General features: G+C 40.3%; 1 protein-coding gene across 1 annotated transcript in view; it reads right to left on the bottom strand.

The window, feature by feature from the left end:
• The window catches only part of ZNF277 (zinc finger protein 277), a gene marked incomplete at its 5' end in the record, with an annotated part of 56,543 nt that overhangs the window by 14,776 nt on the left and 23,222 nt on the right, over window positions 1–18,545 (bottom strand). Inside the window, 4 exons of the mRNA XM_082759120.1 lie at window positions 579–689; window positions 2,041–2,132; window positions 15,323–15,405; window positions 17,463–17,551. Of these exons, the coding sequence (XP_082615246.1) occupies window positions 579–689; window positions 2,041–2,132; window positions 15,323–15,405; window positions 17,463–17,551 (375 nt within the window). The remainder of the gene's footprint in view (window positions 1–578; window positions 690–2,040; window positions 2,133–15,322; window positions 15,406–17,462; window positions 17,552–18,545) is intronic.

The raw sequence follows: 18,545 nt of genomic DNA, 5'->3' as shown, positions 1-18,545 counted from the left end.
GAAACTCAAAGCGAAGAATTCTTTATTCTTTGCTACCTAAGTTCTTCTCCCAAATTGCCTTTTTAACTTTTTCAGTCATCTCAGATTTACATGCTTCTCAGGCAGCATATACATTATCATTCCCATTTTGCTATGGGACGTAAGGGTGGGCCCCAAAATCTCACATATTAATGATATATAGAGAGACAAAAGATGATTGGTACAAGAACTCTGTATTATGTGACTAAAGAGATGTCTAGCAAAAAGATGGTTACAACAAGAAATAAGTCATTGACTCCAGCAGTTATGAGAAAAAAAGGGCATGCTACTATTGACGTCAATGAAAACTGTGCAACTAAACTAAAGCACCACATGTGACTCTATTATTCCAGGAAACACATACTACAAAGTGTTATGAATTAGTTTTCAATAAATTAAAAGAAAAACCTTCTAAGATCACCCACGCAAAAGTTACATTCTCTCTTGGTTTCTTCTTAACTAACCGTGAGTGCTGAAGTATTTTAACCCAATTTCTTTCCAAGGTTAAAAGAATATGACTCAAGTCCATTTAAAAACAACAAAACAAGAAACCTACTTACTTGTCAAGCTTCTCCTGTAATACAGCCAAGAACTCAGAGCAATTCACAATGTTATCTGGCAGCCCAATGTTAAAAGCATGCTCTCTTGCCATATGATTGAGAAGGACAGATCTACAAAAGACATTCAAAAAGAACATTATGTATTCCTGAATACGTATGAGAATTATGCAGCTTTTGACTCAAAATATGCCAACTGCTCTAAAAATGCATAAAAGTTAACATTAAATAAACAATAATAGTGTTCCTGCCACTGCTAAAAAAAAAAAAAGAATGCAACTTATTGTATTGGGAATTTTCCAGTTTCAGTTCTACTGTATGTTCAGTGACAATTCATCTGATTAATCTGCATGCATACAATATAATATTTTTAATGAAAATTACAATTTAGTTTTATTTTGATCCTCTCTTAGCAAATCTCATTTATTAACTTGAATAAGCAAATAATATGTTTCAAACAACAGTCATTCAAAGGAGCCATTTGTTAGTTTTCTCAGTGCTGGTTAACAAAACAAATTCTTTTATATCAGTATTGCTTCTTGCAGTACTAGCACGACAATGAGCACTAAACTTCGTTCAGGAACAAACATGATATTCAAACAAGTTGTTTTTCTAATAGAGATGTAATGGTTAATTACTGAAGTGTCTAACATCTCTATATTCCTCAGCTTCTGCTTTTTGGGGACTAAAGAAATCTTCAAGTGTAAACATTGCTGAGCCTTCCTCTCACCACAGTCCAAGTGCGATTTTCAAATTCTGTCTGTCAGACCCGAGTACGCAGTAGATAAAGTTCTTGGGGGCTGAATGATGTGAAGTGCGGTAAACCATGCAGTAAGGCGAAAATGACACTCAGCCAAAATTGTGAAGACCAGCAGGGACATGACCACAGGTTCTTCTACCTTTCCAGAGTATCAGAGCTACCTGTGCAATCAGGCACATTCAGGGATAATACTCAATCTCTCCAGCTGAAACTGTTTTATTGTGTATAAATAAATTTTCAGTCGAGCAGACACTTGAACGCTGCTCCTGCTTGCACTTGACTGATGCTGCAAAGCACTCCATTCTCACTCTAATTTTCCTCCCTTTTTCATTCTATCTTTAAATCTTGCCAAACCAGTGTGAATTTAAATGGGAAAATGTGTAACTGGATAGATACAGTTTTTAACAGCCATACTGGCTTAAACAGCTCTCCTTGACACCAAAACAGCTGACATAAAACTCTTTAAAATGGTTTCGTTCTCAAATCCAGCTCACCACATAATTCTACAAAGTTGCACTGGAATAATTATAGGACTGAGAAGTGGGAGAAGCCTATCTGAAATGTCATTGCAGTTGAAAGAAATACCTAAGCTACATCCCAAAAAGATTTCTAGCTTCTGAGTCCTAGTATTAGATATTAATTGGCTCGATGATGTTAAAACCATAAACAAAGAAGCTGAACAGAGGTGAAAAAAATAAAACAAACCTATTTCCTGTGAATTCTTGATCACAGAACATGCACATACTATGAAAACTTGTGTCATCTCTCTCTCTCTGTTGCTGTTCTAGAATTTCCCTCTATGAAAAGAAACAGATAAAATTATTCAGATTAAAAATAACAATCATTTCATCACATAAGCATTTTACCTCTTTATCCTTACTGGTAACAATGACCAAATGTGCTGACAGAAACCAGAAGTTAGTATTGGAGGAGGAGGGAGTAGCTCACAAAAATTACAGCATTTTTTTTCAAAGGCAGCGTGTGCTCCAGTCAACTTCCAGCAAAATTCCCCTACTATTACACAAGTTCATAGAATCACAGAATGATTTGGGTTGGAATAGACCTTAAAGATCACCTAGTTCCAACCCCCCAGCCATGGGCAGGGACACCTCCCACTAGATCAGGTTGCTCAGGGCCCCACCTAACCTGGCCTTGAATAATTCCAGAGATGGGGCATTCACAAGTTCAATGGGAAAGATGCATGGAAAGAAATACAAACCGCAGAGAAATTTCACACAGCTATTTAAATGATTCTTTATATAACAGATCAGTTTATTGTCTCTACTTAGGTACAGATTTATCCCCACTATCAGCGAGCAAGCTTATGGGTAACCACATAAACCACAGTGGAACGATAAAGTAAATTCTACTTGTCTCATCACAGGCAATCCAGAATACTTCTTTGTGATACAGACGGATGACAAAAACCCTGGTGGTTTCTGCAAGGAGCTATGGCATGCAATAAATTCACAGGAAAGGAGAAGCTGATGATTGCCTGTACCACCAGTTTTATTTAATTTAGAGCAAATGAGAGCAATTTAGATGCTTTACAACTCTTGACCAGAATTTTCCTAACATCGATAAAATCATACAGCAGGTGATGTGCTCTGGTGCTGCAACAGCAGTGTGTGGTTATGCTCTACACTTCACATGGAAAGGCCTGGATCAGCTGGGACATGGGGGAGTCAGCATTTGGATTAAAACTTAGCACTTCTTTAGCTCAGCAGTACACTGCCTTGTGCTTGTGTTTTAAGAACGGATAACTGCTAAAGCATTTATTTTCTGTGTTATGCAGAGATGTTACTGTCTGCTCTCTGACATGTGAGATCATGACTGAATTTTTTAGGGGATTTTCTCAATCTCTTTATCTCCTTAAAGCCGGCAACAGTGGCGCTTTGTGCTTCTGACCTACCTCTTCAGTACCTTTTTGTGTGGATTAAAGCCCAAAGTAGCCTACAGTCTGTGTGTAAATTCACATTCAGCTATGCTTGATAGGCGAGCTCCATAGGAGGAAAATGAAAAAAGGGAAGGGGAAGGAGAGGAGGAAGGCTTGAGGCACTGCCATTGCAGGCCCAAATGTGTCCTGCAGCATGGATGGGTTGGAAGTGGCCTGGCTATGCAAGTCAGTCTACCATACCACAAAGGGTATGGCTAATGTTAGGGCAAATAAATGTGGTATTGGCTTATTTTCTGCAACAGCAAAATGCTGTATTGAGCAGAGGACTGTGGGAATAAAAGGACACCTGCTGAAAAACTAAGCAATGTGTCACACCTGAGTTATACTGGGCCTCAGGCCCATGGCTGCTGTGGGGGAAGAGTGCACCATGCTTTAGACAGTTTTAAGGCCTGTGTTAAGGCAGTTTAAGCCAAACAATTTGGGAATTTTAGCTACTTCACATCAGCTAGGATTCTGTCACCCTCAAAACACAAATTTTGTACCTTTTTTGTTCATTTTTATACTACAAAGTACACCTTTTTATTGTAGTCATGTTCCGCACTACCTACCCAAATTCCAGACCATATCCTCTGACATCTTGCTGTGTTATGCAAAATGTCAACTAACAAATATAAATTGGTATATTTTTCAGGGCTGACTCCTGGGAAAAGATAAATGGAGCATAATGTTTTCTGAGAGCCCTTCATCAGAGATCAATTAAGTAAGAATATCCGTGCTCCACACAGGCAGAAAGCATCCCATAGCATGCCAGTGAGAACTGGACTTTTACTGGTGCTCTTGGCTGTCACCTCTTTCTGCTCAGCAGCACATCTCATGCTGTTTTGCCAACCTTGAATTTGAAGGTATCTGCACGAAGTTTATAGAATTTGTAAAATACACCAGACAGAATCTACACGGAAGACAAAAGATGCCATGTACAAATTAAATATTAAGATAGCAAGAGGTTAAGCACCTCACCCTCCTATTAGTGACATCCCAACATAGATTCCTAATTGTACGCTACTGTGAGGAAAGAAGTGTTCTACAATGTTTGACACTTGGCTGCCTAACGCTTCCCACTTCCCACAAACTGCTTACTGGAGCCCTGGTGAGCTGTTATTCCCAGTTATGCCTGAGGGGGAATGAGAAGCACGCTGTATCCCTCAGACACTGCTCCTGATACTCTGCTCTCTCACCCTTCTGGTTTCCCCCTGCACCAGCACACTCAGCAGCTGAGAGGCCTTGTCTTAACACAGCATCGTTGCTTTATGAATTTTCCCAGTAGAGTTTAAAAAATATTTTCCAATGTAGAGACTCCTTTTATCATTTGTTTGCATCGTTCATTGCTAAATGCTACTTCCCAAGTCAGAAAGCAAATCCAGTACTTGCACAGGTAAGGAATTAAAAGCACTGGTTCAAGTCCAGGACAGTAAAAGTGAGAGACAGCTCTGCCCTGCTGACATTCCCAGACACCCTCCTACCTCCACGCCATTGCTGGGACTTGATGGAACAACAGCAATAACAGTAACCTGCATAAAACTCTGGGGATTTTTCTGAGTGGAGATTTTCAGCTCCAGAATTTAAGCCAAGTTTAAACTCAAGTCGTGAGGCAGGAAACGAACAATTTAATACCTGCACCAGTTTCCAAACTGTTCCAACTGTAGGGACCATTAGTACTAATTTGTGGTTGATATTTAGAAAAAAAAAAACAAAAAAACACAAAAACATTTCAGACATGAGAATTTCCCAAAACTTTTTAGAATATAGTGTCATATCAAAGCACCAGAGAATGAGAGGGCAAAGTTACTCGAGGAAAAAGCAAACAGGACAGAGTAAACGTGTATCAGTTTTCTCTTCTCACAATGAATACAAGAGCTGAGTACAGACAGAAACAATAACCCAAAATATTACAACAGTAAGTGGCTCAAATGCTAGAGTTTAATTCCAGGCAATTACTGTACAACATTGATGCTGTTTGATGAATAATTCTTGACCCCCATCTCTTTTGTCAGGAGTTCTGTTAGCTATTTGTCTTTCAATCTTTCTACCATATTGTTTGATACACTAAAAAGATGCATTACTTTACTGAAGACTGTCAAACTAGTTATGAAACAGCCATTCATTCAATTTCCCTTTTTTCTGTCTGGAAAAACAATCTTCTACAGCTCTTAGCTATACATTTTTTAGAATATGGCTGATTTAAAAGAAAAAAAAATCCAACCAAATTATAAGATCATATCTGTGCTGTGTTTTAACTAACTAAGCAAGCAAAAAAAAAAAAAAAAAAAACATGGTAAAAATATGCAAGCATTTATACCAGGATAATCACCTTTAAATATACCACACTAAACTAGTAATACAAAATAAATTCAATTGCATGCCAATTTGTAACTTGGAGTCTAGAAAAATGCCACAGACATTCATGATGCTCAGTTTGAGGTTGTGAAGAGTTCAGACTTGCTCCCAGTAGGCAGCAATTTAAAATGTTCCTGAAAAAAATGTGCCTGTCTCTCTCTTTGGAAGCAGTATTCTGGAAGAAATTACCATTTTTTCCCCCAGAAACACTTAACCACTTTGCATCAGCAAGAATTCACACTGATAATGAGTAAAAGATGAATAACGCATACTGAAAGTGTTTACTTAAGTAGACACTCTTCCCTAACCAATTTTTGGTTTTCTAACCAAAAATTTTCAGACCATTTCTGGTCTGTAGTTCAAATGCATTCATGACATACAAAATACCTTGAAAAGGTAAGACAACCAACTCCACTGTATGTCAGAAGACATGCACTCAGGACTGTTGGTTTCATGGCACATTAGACTTTCCCAGTATTCTAACTCCTGCTACCCCTTCTTCCAAAATACACTCTAACCCAGGTATTAAATCGTCTTTATTGGTTTCTTCTTTCATCATACACTTCTTTACTAACAAATAGTTTACTTAGCTATTTAAATATATGGCTCTGGTCAATTCATTGAACCATCACATAGGACATCACATAGAAGCATTCACAACCAGTACTTGGCACAAGTTTTGCTGCTTTTGCTTCCAACCTCAAGAAAGAACTAGTGGTCAAAAGTTTCTTCACACTACATCAATTGGTCTGACAAAAAAAAACACATTACTTCTTTCTCTAAAATCCTGTCTCTTTTATAATCACGTCACTTCTGAGAAAGAAGAAATTAAGGCAGAAAGTACTTCTCTAGCTGTAAGATAGAGGCAGATTACACTAAGTAGTTTGGGACATGATCATGCAGTGAATTTGTGACTGCAATGAGACCTGAATTTATTCCTCAGCCCAGGAACCTATTTGCAAAGTGGAGAACTGGATTCTGTAGTTCAGTCTCTAAAATGGAGCTAGCAGCAGAATGGGTCTTCATTTTTAAGACGTTGAGGACAAAAAAAAAATTGCTGCCATAAACCGTGACAAGACATAGTCCAAAGTCTCCAGTCCAAAGATTTAAGCCTACAAGTAGTCTCAGCTTTAAGCAGGTGTTTCACTACTGGGCTGGACGTGGGCAAGGGCATTTTGGAATTTGAGGATTCTTGTTGGCATCTGTTATGCCAGGTCTGGTCCTTTGCTTTTAACCTCTCCAGGCAAGAGACTAGAAAGACAGTACATTATACAAGCGATCATTTGAGAGAAGTTCCAATTAAAGCTTTTTATAAACAGTGCCATATCCCCTGGGAAGGCAGTTTGCCTAAAGATGTTTCTTTGAAGAGGAAACCTCTCAACTGTTAGAGTGTGAAGCACTCAAACATCTGAATCAGCAGAGTCCTGCCACAGAGCACGCTGTCATCCTCACTGCTCTGAAGAATGCACAATTACAAGGCACGCTTTCTGCTGTTCGGGTAACTGACTCATTAATACTCCTGAAATCAGACTGTCTTGTCTGGGAAACAAGTAACCAGAGGCAGCAAGGTGGGTGTGAATTTGGATCTGAATGATACCAGATAGAGACAATAAGAATACATATTTTACCAAGCCCTCCTAGGTGATCTCTCAAACACACAGCGTGTATCTTTAGTTCTAGCTTCTTCCAATTTAAATAAGAGCTACATTTCCCCGCTGAGTGCTCACAGAAACTAGCTATTGCTGTAGGCAAAGGAACCAAGCGAAACAGATTCTGTTTAAAAAAAAAAAAAAAATCATGCTGACAGATCACAAGAAGCTGCTTATACACTTTACTGCCAATGAAACAAACCAGTACAGCACACTGCAACAAAGACTAGGGCTGGTGAGACCTGTGATGCACTCTAAACACTTGCCAAGCATATTATTTGATGATTTTATACACCTTTAGGATAAACTACTTTTAGAGTAAGAGAATTAAATTTGCTTTTATGTGTACAGTTTCCTCAAAGATTGGCAGATGAGCTTCAGATTGTGCTTGTGGCTGCTAGACAGGAAAAATATTTATAAAGAATTATGGTATTGGAAACTTCATACCTCTGTAAAGACCTGCAATCGTATCTGTGTGTCAACAGCCTATGTCCTAACTTCTATACTTAGCTTCCCTCCTTACTGATCACTGTGTTCAGTTCTGCCACTTCAAACATTACTCCCTTGTCTCCTGAGTGCAGAAAAATTGCTTTAAACTAAAAGAGGGTAGGTTTAAATTAGATATAAGGAAGAAATTCTTCACTCAGAGGGTGGTGAGGAGAAGCTGTGGATGCCCCATCCCTGGAAGCATTCAAGGCCAGGCTGGATGGGGCTTTGGGCAACCTGGTCTGGTGGGAGGTGTCCCTGCCCATGGCAGGGGTTTGGAACTGGGTTGGCTTTAAGGTACCTGCTAACCCAAATCATTCTGTGATTTTATGAAAAAAAATCTTCCAATTTGTAATCATCATGAAGTCTTCAAGGTTATCTCATGAAGAGTGCCTTTTCTTTAATATTATCAGAGATGCCTGCAGGAAAAGTCCTTCAGGTAAAAGCTTAACATGCATGGAAGTAAAACAGATTTGTCAAGATAGGTCCTCCAGTCCAGAGAATGCTCAATGTATTTGAACTCATCTGTCATACCATCCAATATATATGTATTTGCTGACTATTCTGCACACTTTTCCTTCTAATCTTCTAATTCCTTCTAATGAATTTTAAAATTCATACATAATTCTGGAGCTTCATAAACAGAGCTCTACTCATTTGACAGACAGAACTACTGCCAAAGGCTAAGAAATGAAGGATGATGGCATTAGAGACCCTCTTTTGGGAAATGGAAGAAAACAGTGGAACAGTGACCTACAGTCATCTAAGACAGGCTGCCCATCTGGTGATGAAACTGCAAATACTCTGGTTTATCTGGTACAGGCTGATCACCTGAGTGAGCAGTTCTGATTTACTACATACTCAGATAACAGTGTTACCACAAAACTCTGTGAATGAAAATGTATGAGGAAAGTAGCATCTTCCTGTTTCTTTTCTGGGTGAATTCAAGGCACAGGACACCAGCTTGCCAGCTAAGTGCAAAGACTTTTAGACAAGGTTTGAAAGGACAGCATCAAAAACTCAGAGAGAAATTAGAGTCATGATCAACTGGAAAAACAGGAAGTTTTCTGAAAAAAAAAGAGTTCAAAGACTGAACTATAACTTAACTGGCATTATAACTAGCAAAAGTCTCAGGACTGTAATATGGATATCACAAATTTATTGTGAAACCCCTGAAGCACATTCTCTTGGTTTGTTTTGTATGGCAAGTTGCCTCACAGAAATAGGGAAAATGTTTTTCCATACCCTATCCTAGATACCAGCCTTGTCGGCAGAGCTCAGGTTCTAAGTAACCTGGGGGGCAGAGCAATAGGGACAGCTGAAAAGGACTGTTTCCCTAGCTGTCTGCTCCACTTGTTCTCAGCTGTTTCCTCTCTTCCATCTCTCTCTTCTTCTCCAGTTGACTCTGAGACTGAATTCACTAGAACATTCACTAGAAATAAACAACAAAGAGCAGGAATTCATTACTTAAAGTAGTAGGGGACCAAATATAGACAAAAGAGGAATGCCTCCAGTATTCAGGGCTTCAGTCTTTGCAGGAAAGGTTATTTATGTCAAGACTATTAACAAAATGCATTTAAAACAAAAGAAACAAAGAAACAAGACAAAAAAAAAGGCTAAATGCTGGAAGTTACATATATAGAAATCTTCTGGAATATACTCACATGTCATTATGGAAGTAGATAAAACAATTCCTGGCGGTTAGTGCAACAACTCCTCCAAAGCCCATGGAGGATGGACAAAATTCCAGAGTGCCAGAGAAGAGCCATTAAATACAGATCTTAAAACGGTGAAAAAAAAGGACCTATAGAATTTCATCCGTGTAGGTACTGACAGGCTAACATTATCATTAGCATAAGACGAGCATCTTGATCCTTTCTGGCGCATAGCTTCAGCTTCTTGAGGCTTGTCTCAGCTTAAGCTTGTGACAAACTGGGGATGATAAATACAACTCAACTTAGGAAGCTGGTATAGCTCTGTCCTTTAACTGGTATAGCTCTGTACTTTAAAGGTGCCTTTGTCCCTATTCCATTTCTTGTGAAGACTGCTCCTCAGGCTGGATTTATTGGGAGGAACTGTAGCCTCTTCACCCGAAACTATTAGCCACATGATAGGAGAATGGCTGCAAACATGATAGCAACACAAGGTCAATGTTGTGCTAAACATGTGGGTAAATTTTCAAAAAACAGATTTGGGGTTTTTACTTTTATAACAATCTTAAAGATAAGCCTGAGTGGCTTATACTGACACTGACTCTCCTAATGTCGTTGAGTTTTGCCTCCAGGACTTCCTAGCCTGGTCCACTAGTTATCTTCACAACCACTGATTCTTTGTGAAGACTGTTTTTTTCCAAAAGACCGTATCTGTTTTACATTACATAGTCCTGTCAGCTATTTCAGCAAGCTGCACTCTAACCTAGTTCAGGCTCATTCCTTGGCCTCTCTTAATACATCACAGTCACCATAATGTCTCGGCATGACACCCACCTTGGCCAGCTCCCCTGCTGCAATACAGCCTGAAATATTCCTAAACTGGAGTTTCAAAACTGCTAAATGAAGTGCTTCAGCTAGCACATTTTAAAGATAGCATTTGTCCTTGTTTCCTTGTTTGGGCTTGCTGTTGGAGACAGCAGTTAGGATTCAAAGGCTGCAGAAAAATCACCACAAGTTTTACAGTTCTGGTCTTTATTCTGAGCAACTCACACAAGCCCACTTGCCAGCTCACTCTTAATTGCTAGACTTGTCTGGAGGTACAAGACTTTGCAAAGCAAAATAACTATTTAACTTGCAAGTCAACACTCAGATTGCAGCAAAAGGAAATAACAAAGTAAACAGACTTTATTGCTTTAATGAGAGCTGTGATTCCATTAGCCTCAACTACAGCAGCAGCTTGATTTCAGAAAAAGCTTCAGTAAAAAGTGAAGATATGATTCTGATATTTAAAGGACTGTTAATATCAAAGGCTATTTTACACCATAATGATTAACTCTTTCTTTCAAACTTAATTATGCTGTAAACAAAAGCAGCACTTGCTTTGGGCTAAAACCTTCACTCTTCTGACTTTGAGGAAACAACTACTTGCAGAGGAGATGAGATGGTTTACCTGCCAGAAGACTCTGCCCTCCCTTGACACCAGTAGTGGAGAGAAGGCCTAGCTGGGATAGGGTTGTATAGCACAAAACACGGAAAACTCAGAAACAAATGGCCTTTTAAAAAAGAAAAAGTACAGTTCAAGGTGTAGCAGCCAGGACTTATTACTACAGCAGACAGTTATATGAAAACAATAGTTGCCTGCTCAATAATGATCCTCTTCCCTTCCTCAAACACCATGAATGTGTTTGGGAAATGAACACCATTGTGACAGTGCATGCCTGCATGCCATATACAAGATGTCTTACATAACCTCAAAGGGTATGTGGGAAACTGAAAAAGGTACAGAGAAGTGCAACAGTGACGTACAGGGAAGAACCATGACATGAACAGCAACTTCAACCTAGAATCACTGCATCATGGAAGTTTGAAAGGACCTCTTGAGATCATCTACTCCAATGTTTGCTCAAACTGGGTCACCTACAGCTCATTGTCTAGGATTGTGTCCAGTTGTGTTTTTACTGTCTCCACTGATGGAGACCTTACAGCCTTTCTGGGCAACCTGTTCCAGTGTATGACCATCCTTACAGTAAAAATGTGTTTTCTTCTTTTCGGATGGAATTTCCGGATTTATGATTCATGTCTGTTGCCTCTTGTTCTGTTGGGGGGGCATGTGGTGGTTTTACCTTGCCACACAGCTGAACACCACAGCTGCTCTCTCACTCTCCTTTCTCAAAGGAAAAGGGGAAGAAAATATGATGGAAAGGACTCAAGGGTTGCAACAAGTACAGGGAGATCACTCAATAATTGTCATCACGGGTAAAACAGACTCAGCATAGGAAGATTAATTTACTGCTTATCATTAGCAGACTATAGCAGTGAGAACTAAAAGCAAAGTAAAACCACATCCCCCATTCACCCTCTTCAACCTCCATCCCCTGAGCAGCACAGGGGAACGGGGACTGCAGTCAGTCCCTGATGCTTCGTCTCTGCTGCTCCTTCACGGCTGCTCTCCGCCCCTACTCCCTGTGGGGTCTCCTCCACAGGCTGCAGTGTGGAGATCTGCTCCACCATGGGACCCATGTCTCCTTTTGGGGACAGTCTCTTTTGGCTCAGAGGCCACCCCTGAAGCCCCCTTGCTACCAAGCCCTTGTCACGTAAAGCTAAGACAGAGCAGCAGTGAGAGAAGTCTGGTTTGATCTTCATTTCTTTCTACCACATATTTAAACACATTGATAAGATTCCCCCTGAGCCTTCTCTTTTGCAGGCTCAACTGTGCCTGCTCTCTCAGCCTCTCCTTGTGTGAAGGATGCTCCAGTCCCTCAATCATATTTAGGACCCTGCAATTGGTTTGCTCAAGTCTGTGTCTTTCCAGTAGTGGGAAGCCCAGAACTGGACACAGAACTTGAGATGTGGCCCCACCAGCGCTGAGCAGAGGAGGAAGGATCATCTCCCTTAACCTGCTGTCAAAGCTCTTCCTAATGCAGTCCTGGATTCTGCTCTCTGCTGTGAGGGCACACTGAAGCACAGAACTAATGGAAGACATGATGTCAGGTAGGAAAACCAGGAGACAAATCACAAATGGTTTGGGTAAGATTAAGGACGAACTGTTCACTGCCTTTTCTAGTGTGAAAACCATCCAAGTGGGAGGGGAGAGATTGGGAAGAAACTAACAGACAGTTCTCTCATGGTATAGTTAAGCTGTGCAACTCTGCTGCAGGAACTTGTGGATATCAGAAGCTTGTAGGGGGCTCAGAGTTGGAGGTTCATGAAATAAAAATCTACTGTGTTAAATATAGATAGTGTTGTTGAATTTGGAAATTCTTGAGCTGTCAGTTGCTGGAGACTAGGAGAATATTTTAAGAAAGAATCACCACTGCATCGGAGCAAGGCAAAAATGTACCAGACACTTGGCTGCTGGCAAAGGTAAGATACTGACCTAGTGTCGTGGTTCCGCTCGAGTGGGCAGCCGAGCTCCACCACAGCCGCTCTCTCACTCCCCCTCCTCAAAGAGGAATGGGGAGAAAATATGTGAAAAGGGCTCAAGGATTGAGATAAGGACGAGAAAATCACGCAATAATTATTGCAACGGGCAAAACAGACTCGGCATAAGGAGATAGTAAGATTTATTGCTTACAACTAACAAGCGAGAGAAGTGAGAAAACAAAGGAAAAAAAAACCAAAAGCACCTTCCCCCCCATCCACCCTCTTCCACCTCCTCCCCCCGAGCGGCGCAGGGGAACAGGGGAATGGGGGTTATGATCAGTCTACAGCGCTTCTTCTCTGCCGCTCCTTCTCGGTCACTCTCGTCCCCTGTGCTGTGGGGTCCCACCCACGGGATGCAGTCCTTGATGAACTGATCCGGCGTGGGCTTCCCACAGGCAGCAGCTCTTCCAGAACTGCTCCAGATATGGGTCCGTACCACAGGGTCCATCCCTCAGGAGAAAACTGCTCCAACCTGGCTCCCCTACGGGCAGCAGCTCCTGCCGGGTCACCTGCTCCTGCGTGGGCTCCTCTCCACGGGCTACAGGTCCGGCCCGGAATCTGCTCCGGCAGGGGTCTTCCACAGGCGGCAGCCTCCGTCGGTGCAGGGCCACCTGCTCCACCGTGGTCTCCTCCACGGGCTGCAGCGTGGAACCCTGCTCCACCGTGGTACTCCATGGGCTGCAGGGGGACATCCTGCTTCACCATGGTCCTCACCACAGGCCGCAGGGGACTTCTGCTCCGGCGCCTGGAGCACCTCTCCCCCTCCTTCTACACTGACCTTGGTGCAAGGCTGTTCTCCCACTCCCTTGACTCTCCCGGCTGCTGTGTGGCGCAGCGTTTTTTCCCTGTCTTAAATATGCTCTCACAGAGGCGCAAAACAACATCGCTTATTGGCTCGGATCTGGAAAACAATGGGGCCCTTCCCAAACATGGGGCAGCTTCTAGATCTTTCTCACAGAAACCACCCCTATGGCTCCCTGCTACCAAAACCTTGCCACGTAAACCCACTACACCTAGACAAACCTCTTTTACTGATCCAGGGTGGGCCTTATGATGAACTGGGAAAGAAGCACGCTAGGCATGAGTGCAGCAGCTGCTTTCTTCTCAGTCCATGCCAACCCAATGGACCTACACAGTAATGAAGATTTCAGCTGAAGCACCTCCAACTCTGTGGGAAATCCTCAGTGCCAGAACTATTACAGTTCTCCTTTGCAAGAGCTGGGACATCACGGAGAGCTGTGTAAGACCTGTACATATTCCACAGATTCTGGGGATTCACTAATTGTGTGCAGCAAGATTCAGAATGTGACTCTAGCCAAAAAACAGATACAGCATTCCCAGGGTAGCAGCTTTTGCCCACCAGTCCCAATTTTTCTGAGCAATAGAATTTGATTTTTGTAAGCATCCCCTTCATTCTGAATGCTTACGTTTTAAGTTGGTTTTCAGTTGCATGTTGTGTATGTAGACTTGTAAAAGAAACATAAGTTCAGTACCTTGCCATCCAGGTAAGGTACCAGAAGAAATTACAAAACAAAGAGTTAAAAGACCTGTATTGATAAATCAAAGAACAGAGCTCCCAGCAGTAAACTGAGGAACTTGCCTATGTCAAGATGAAAGGCCTGCACTCTAAGACCTCACAGCACAGGTAACTTAGCAGAAGACCCTGCATCCTAACACTAGGAGCTTGGCCAACATGACTGCAATGCATCAAACAGCATTCATTTTTAGTTAGCCTAAGAGGAAAAACAGTTTACAGATGTGTATTTCAAACAAGGAAACTACACAAAACAGGGGTCTGCAACCTGGGCTAAGACTCATGGAAGTTGAAGTCAGCAAGAGCCTAATACAAATGACACCCAGGCAGAACTCACAACTCCTAAGATACAAGATATTTGTCCAAAGGACAAAGGTGTTATCACCACGCAAGAAGAAAGCCAGAGGGTTTCATGAAGACTCAACAGCCGTCACAGAGACGATCCTGGACAGACTTCCTCCACTCATGCATCTTGGTGCATATGAGTATGTAAGTGTGAATTAAAACCATCTGAGTGAAAGTGTAATAGTGCACAAAAGCAGTTTGCTTGAAGACATTTTAAGTATCACTTCCTGTTTCACAGTGACATACACTGAGTTTTATTTTGCTAATGTCCCCACATGTAAATTACTACACAAAAGATACTCTGTCAGTGCACTGCAGGTTCTTTGAGGAAGAAAAGCATTCAACACGCTCAGCCTTTTGTTTGTGCTCTGGGTGTATTTTTCACCCCTGTGAAACACTGACATACAACCTGTAAATTTATTCCAGTGAAAAATCTATAGACAAGGACTTTTTATATTCTTCTGTAGTATATAAGAAAATGAACTAAAATAAAAGCTTTTTGCAGTTTAGTAAAATATGCTTTATATTTAAAATGTTCACTAAATTTCCATATATTATACTAATGAACTGCTTACCCTAAAAAAAGGAAACAAAAATGATTTCTTACCAGTCTCTTTTGCTGAAGTTGTTCTCTAAGTAATCTGTCTTCTGGTAAGACGTCACAGAGAAGAAAATAGTTATCCTGTTCTTCTGTTAAGAGATTAGGAAGTGTGGGTAAGGGATGGGAGGACGGTGCTGTTTTGAATATTTGTGGCATATATCTGTTATATTTGTGGCATATATCTGCATATATCTGCTAGTCCTCTGGATGGATTAGGAGTACGAGATGACTTCTTAAATCTATTAAAGGCAGCTATTTTAATTGCATAATTTAATGAAACATGCTTAAACATTTGTATACACTTACTCATAAGGCTTTATCAGCAATTATATACATACATATGATCTTAAACATTTATATTGCAATACAAAGACCAAAGTCTTGCACAGGTTTTCCTTACTACCACCCTTGTTCTCTTTTATGTTGGTTCTTTTGGAGACAGAGAAACCTTTAATCATTGATATTAGTCACAGTCAGCATAAAAGAATTATGAAGTGACTTTTAGTTCTATCTTGCATGTGGGATTTTTCAGTTACTTCTCTAAATAATTATTCATTTTCAGTAGTTATCATTTGGCATACCCTTCACTAACAACATCACCTTTTACTGTCAGATCTCGTTCCATCTGCAAGTGTGTATCATAGCTGTTTAATAACACACACTGCGGCTTGCCTAATTAACATTTTAATTGTTTTATGTACATTTTATGTTTACTGGACTTTTTAATGTTTATGTTCATATCCAGTTTAGGAATGAAACAAATCTCATTCAAATTAATTACCTTAAAATTACTCAGCAGATAAAAATATATAAAAAACATTTAAGAAAATAGTTTGCATTTGAAACCTACTCATTTACTAATTAAAGGGTTATGTGGTTGGTGAGCTGAACTGACCATTACTAAGTCTTTCACCATTTTAAACTTTCCTATTTCATCCTTTCCCAACTCTTCACACAGAACCTGTACTAAATAACATAAACCTCCTGATTTCTGAGCTATCCAATTTGAAGGAGCTCATCATTAATATTAACAAAGTATTCTCACTATCCTCTGGAATGGCTACAGTTGGATTACAATTTTGGTAGGCTCTAGCCTTCAGGTGCTTGATTTGCAATTTTCAAAATGAGTAGTAGGTGTTAAAATTTCAGCAGCAAAAAAAAAACCAACAACATATGTAAGAGAAATGTAAGTCTTTGGAGTCATTTTCACATTTTCCAGGACTATTTTACTTAAAATTAATTTGAATTAGAACAGTTTACTTCCACCTATCTCTGACACTGTCTGAATGCATTTTTACTGTCTTAAAAGCTCTGCATAGATGATTAAAGATGTAGGAAAGCCCTAATGTTCTCTTATCTGCTTTTTTACGTAAATTATATATTTTTGTTAGGAAAGGGGAAGCCAAAGAAATATATCAGCTTCTGCTTGGAACAGAAGGTGGTGAAGTTCACAACAGGAAACTCATTTTTGTGGAAATCTGTTTAACAATTTTGTGTCTACTTCTGAGAAAAAAACACTTCTTTTGCACTGTCAGACTCTGTCCTTATGATAGAGCATCCAATTGGGCCAGAGCTGTGAGGTACAGCCCTTGGTCTTGTGTTGGAGTGCAGAAAATTGCAGTCTTTGTACCCTTTATGTGGAGATATCTTCTTGTAACATTTTTGGGGCAATAAGCACAGGGAGAGGAGAAGGGAAACATGATTGCGGCCCTGCTGCCCAGGAAGAGCTAACATCATGAGCTGGGGGTAGGAGACAGGGTGAATTTGGGAAGGCAGTTTCCTGGGAATGTTTCTCCACATTTTTGGAAGGACTGCCAGCAATTATTTATGCAGTGGTTACCAAAGCTTCCCTAGCTATGATGTGGAGCAGCACTGCTTCTAGGCCTTGTCTGGCAGCCGGCCCCAATTTGGCAGAGTTTTGAAGCCTGGACTTGAGCTCATCCTTGCTCAGAACCTTATTGAAGCACATGTTGGCACCCTTCAGGAAGTTATGTTTAAATATGTAGCTGAATTAAACATTATTTCTGTGCTTTGCTGACCTAGTGCCAGATTACTTCACATTTGACTGGATCAAAGCACCAGTATATGCCAGAAATTATCACGTGATCTGGCCAACAGAGAAAATAAGCAGCATACATGTACTTACCTAACGGAGCTTCCGAATTTGTTCTTATCACACTACAAAAGTCTGTGATGGGTTGTTCTGCAAACCTCTTCTTCCAATATAAGATATATCTTTAAAATTAAGGGAGAGAAGATTAGTGAAGAAGGAAATCCCCAAACCATTTAATAAACAGTTGATCTGCTCTCATTTTTTGCATCCTTTAAATTCTTATAGGTCTTAAGTGTTGTTTTTTTTTTTTTTTAATTCTTCTCTAATTTTTTTCTTCCTTTAACCTGGCTTTCTCATTCATTAAATTCACTCAGCTTCATTAAACCTGGGTTCAATTACCCTGTCAAAATGTAGATCTAAGTAAGAAAGATTTGCATTTGGCTTTACATAAACACTATAACTTATTCACATTTTCAGACAGATTTGCCATTCAGATGCATCTTTACTGAAAAGATACACTACAGAGTACTCTCAAATTCCCAAAATATTGCACTCGGTGTTCTTCAAGATGCAGGCAAGGATCTGAAACCCAGTAAAAACACCAACTTGTCAAAAGTGAGGTTTTGGCAGGTCTCCTGTGGAGTTACAGTGAAAGCTGTAGCTTGGCAGACAACTAGGAAGACAGAAAAATGAAATCCCCAAACACCTGGGGGTGGGGTAACAGGCAGAATAAGAAAAGCCCTAAATACGGCTTGAAAGTTTAACCCATCAACTACAGTTGTTTAAAAATGTTCCTGTACTATTATTGTTTGCCATAGCAGCATTAACAGACCACAACAGAGATTAGGTTCCCACTGAAATAGAAGCTACTGTCTAATCCAAAAAATCACCACCCTCAGTTCAATGATGAAGAGAATAAAGCAGTCCCTGTGCTAATTATTCAGAATCTTATTTAAAAAAAAGATAAATAAATCTGCTAATGCTTAAGTGTAGGCTTACATTTATGCCTACTGCATAATATTACTCATGTAAGAGTTGATCAGGTAAAGGCTAGCTATTCAGTGAATGTTTCCTATTGACATGCCATCAAATTAGAAAAGGATAATAAAAATTCCGACAGTATTATGAGGACATTTCTGAGTATTTGTAGGTGCTCTTGACATGGAGAGGATTAAC

Source organism: Aythya marila (assembly GCF_965140915.1).
Source record: "Aythya marila genome assembly, chromosome: 1".
NCBI classification, from domain to species: domain Eukaryota; kingdom Metazoa; phylum Chordata; class Aves; order Anseriformes; family Anatidae; genus Aythya; species Aythya marila.
This window is presented reverse-complemented; position numbering and strand designations above follow the sequence as displayed.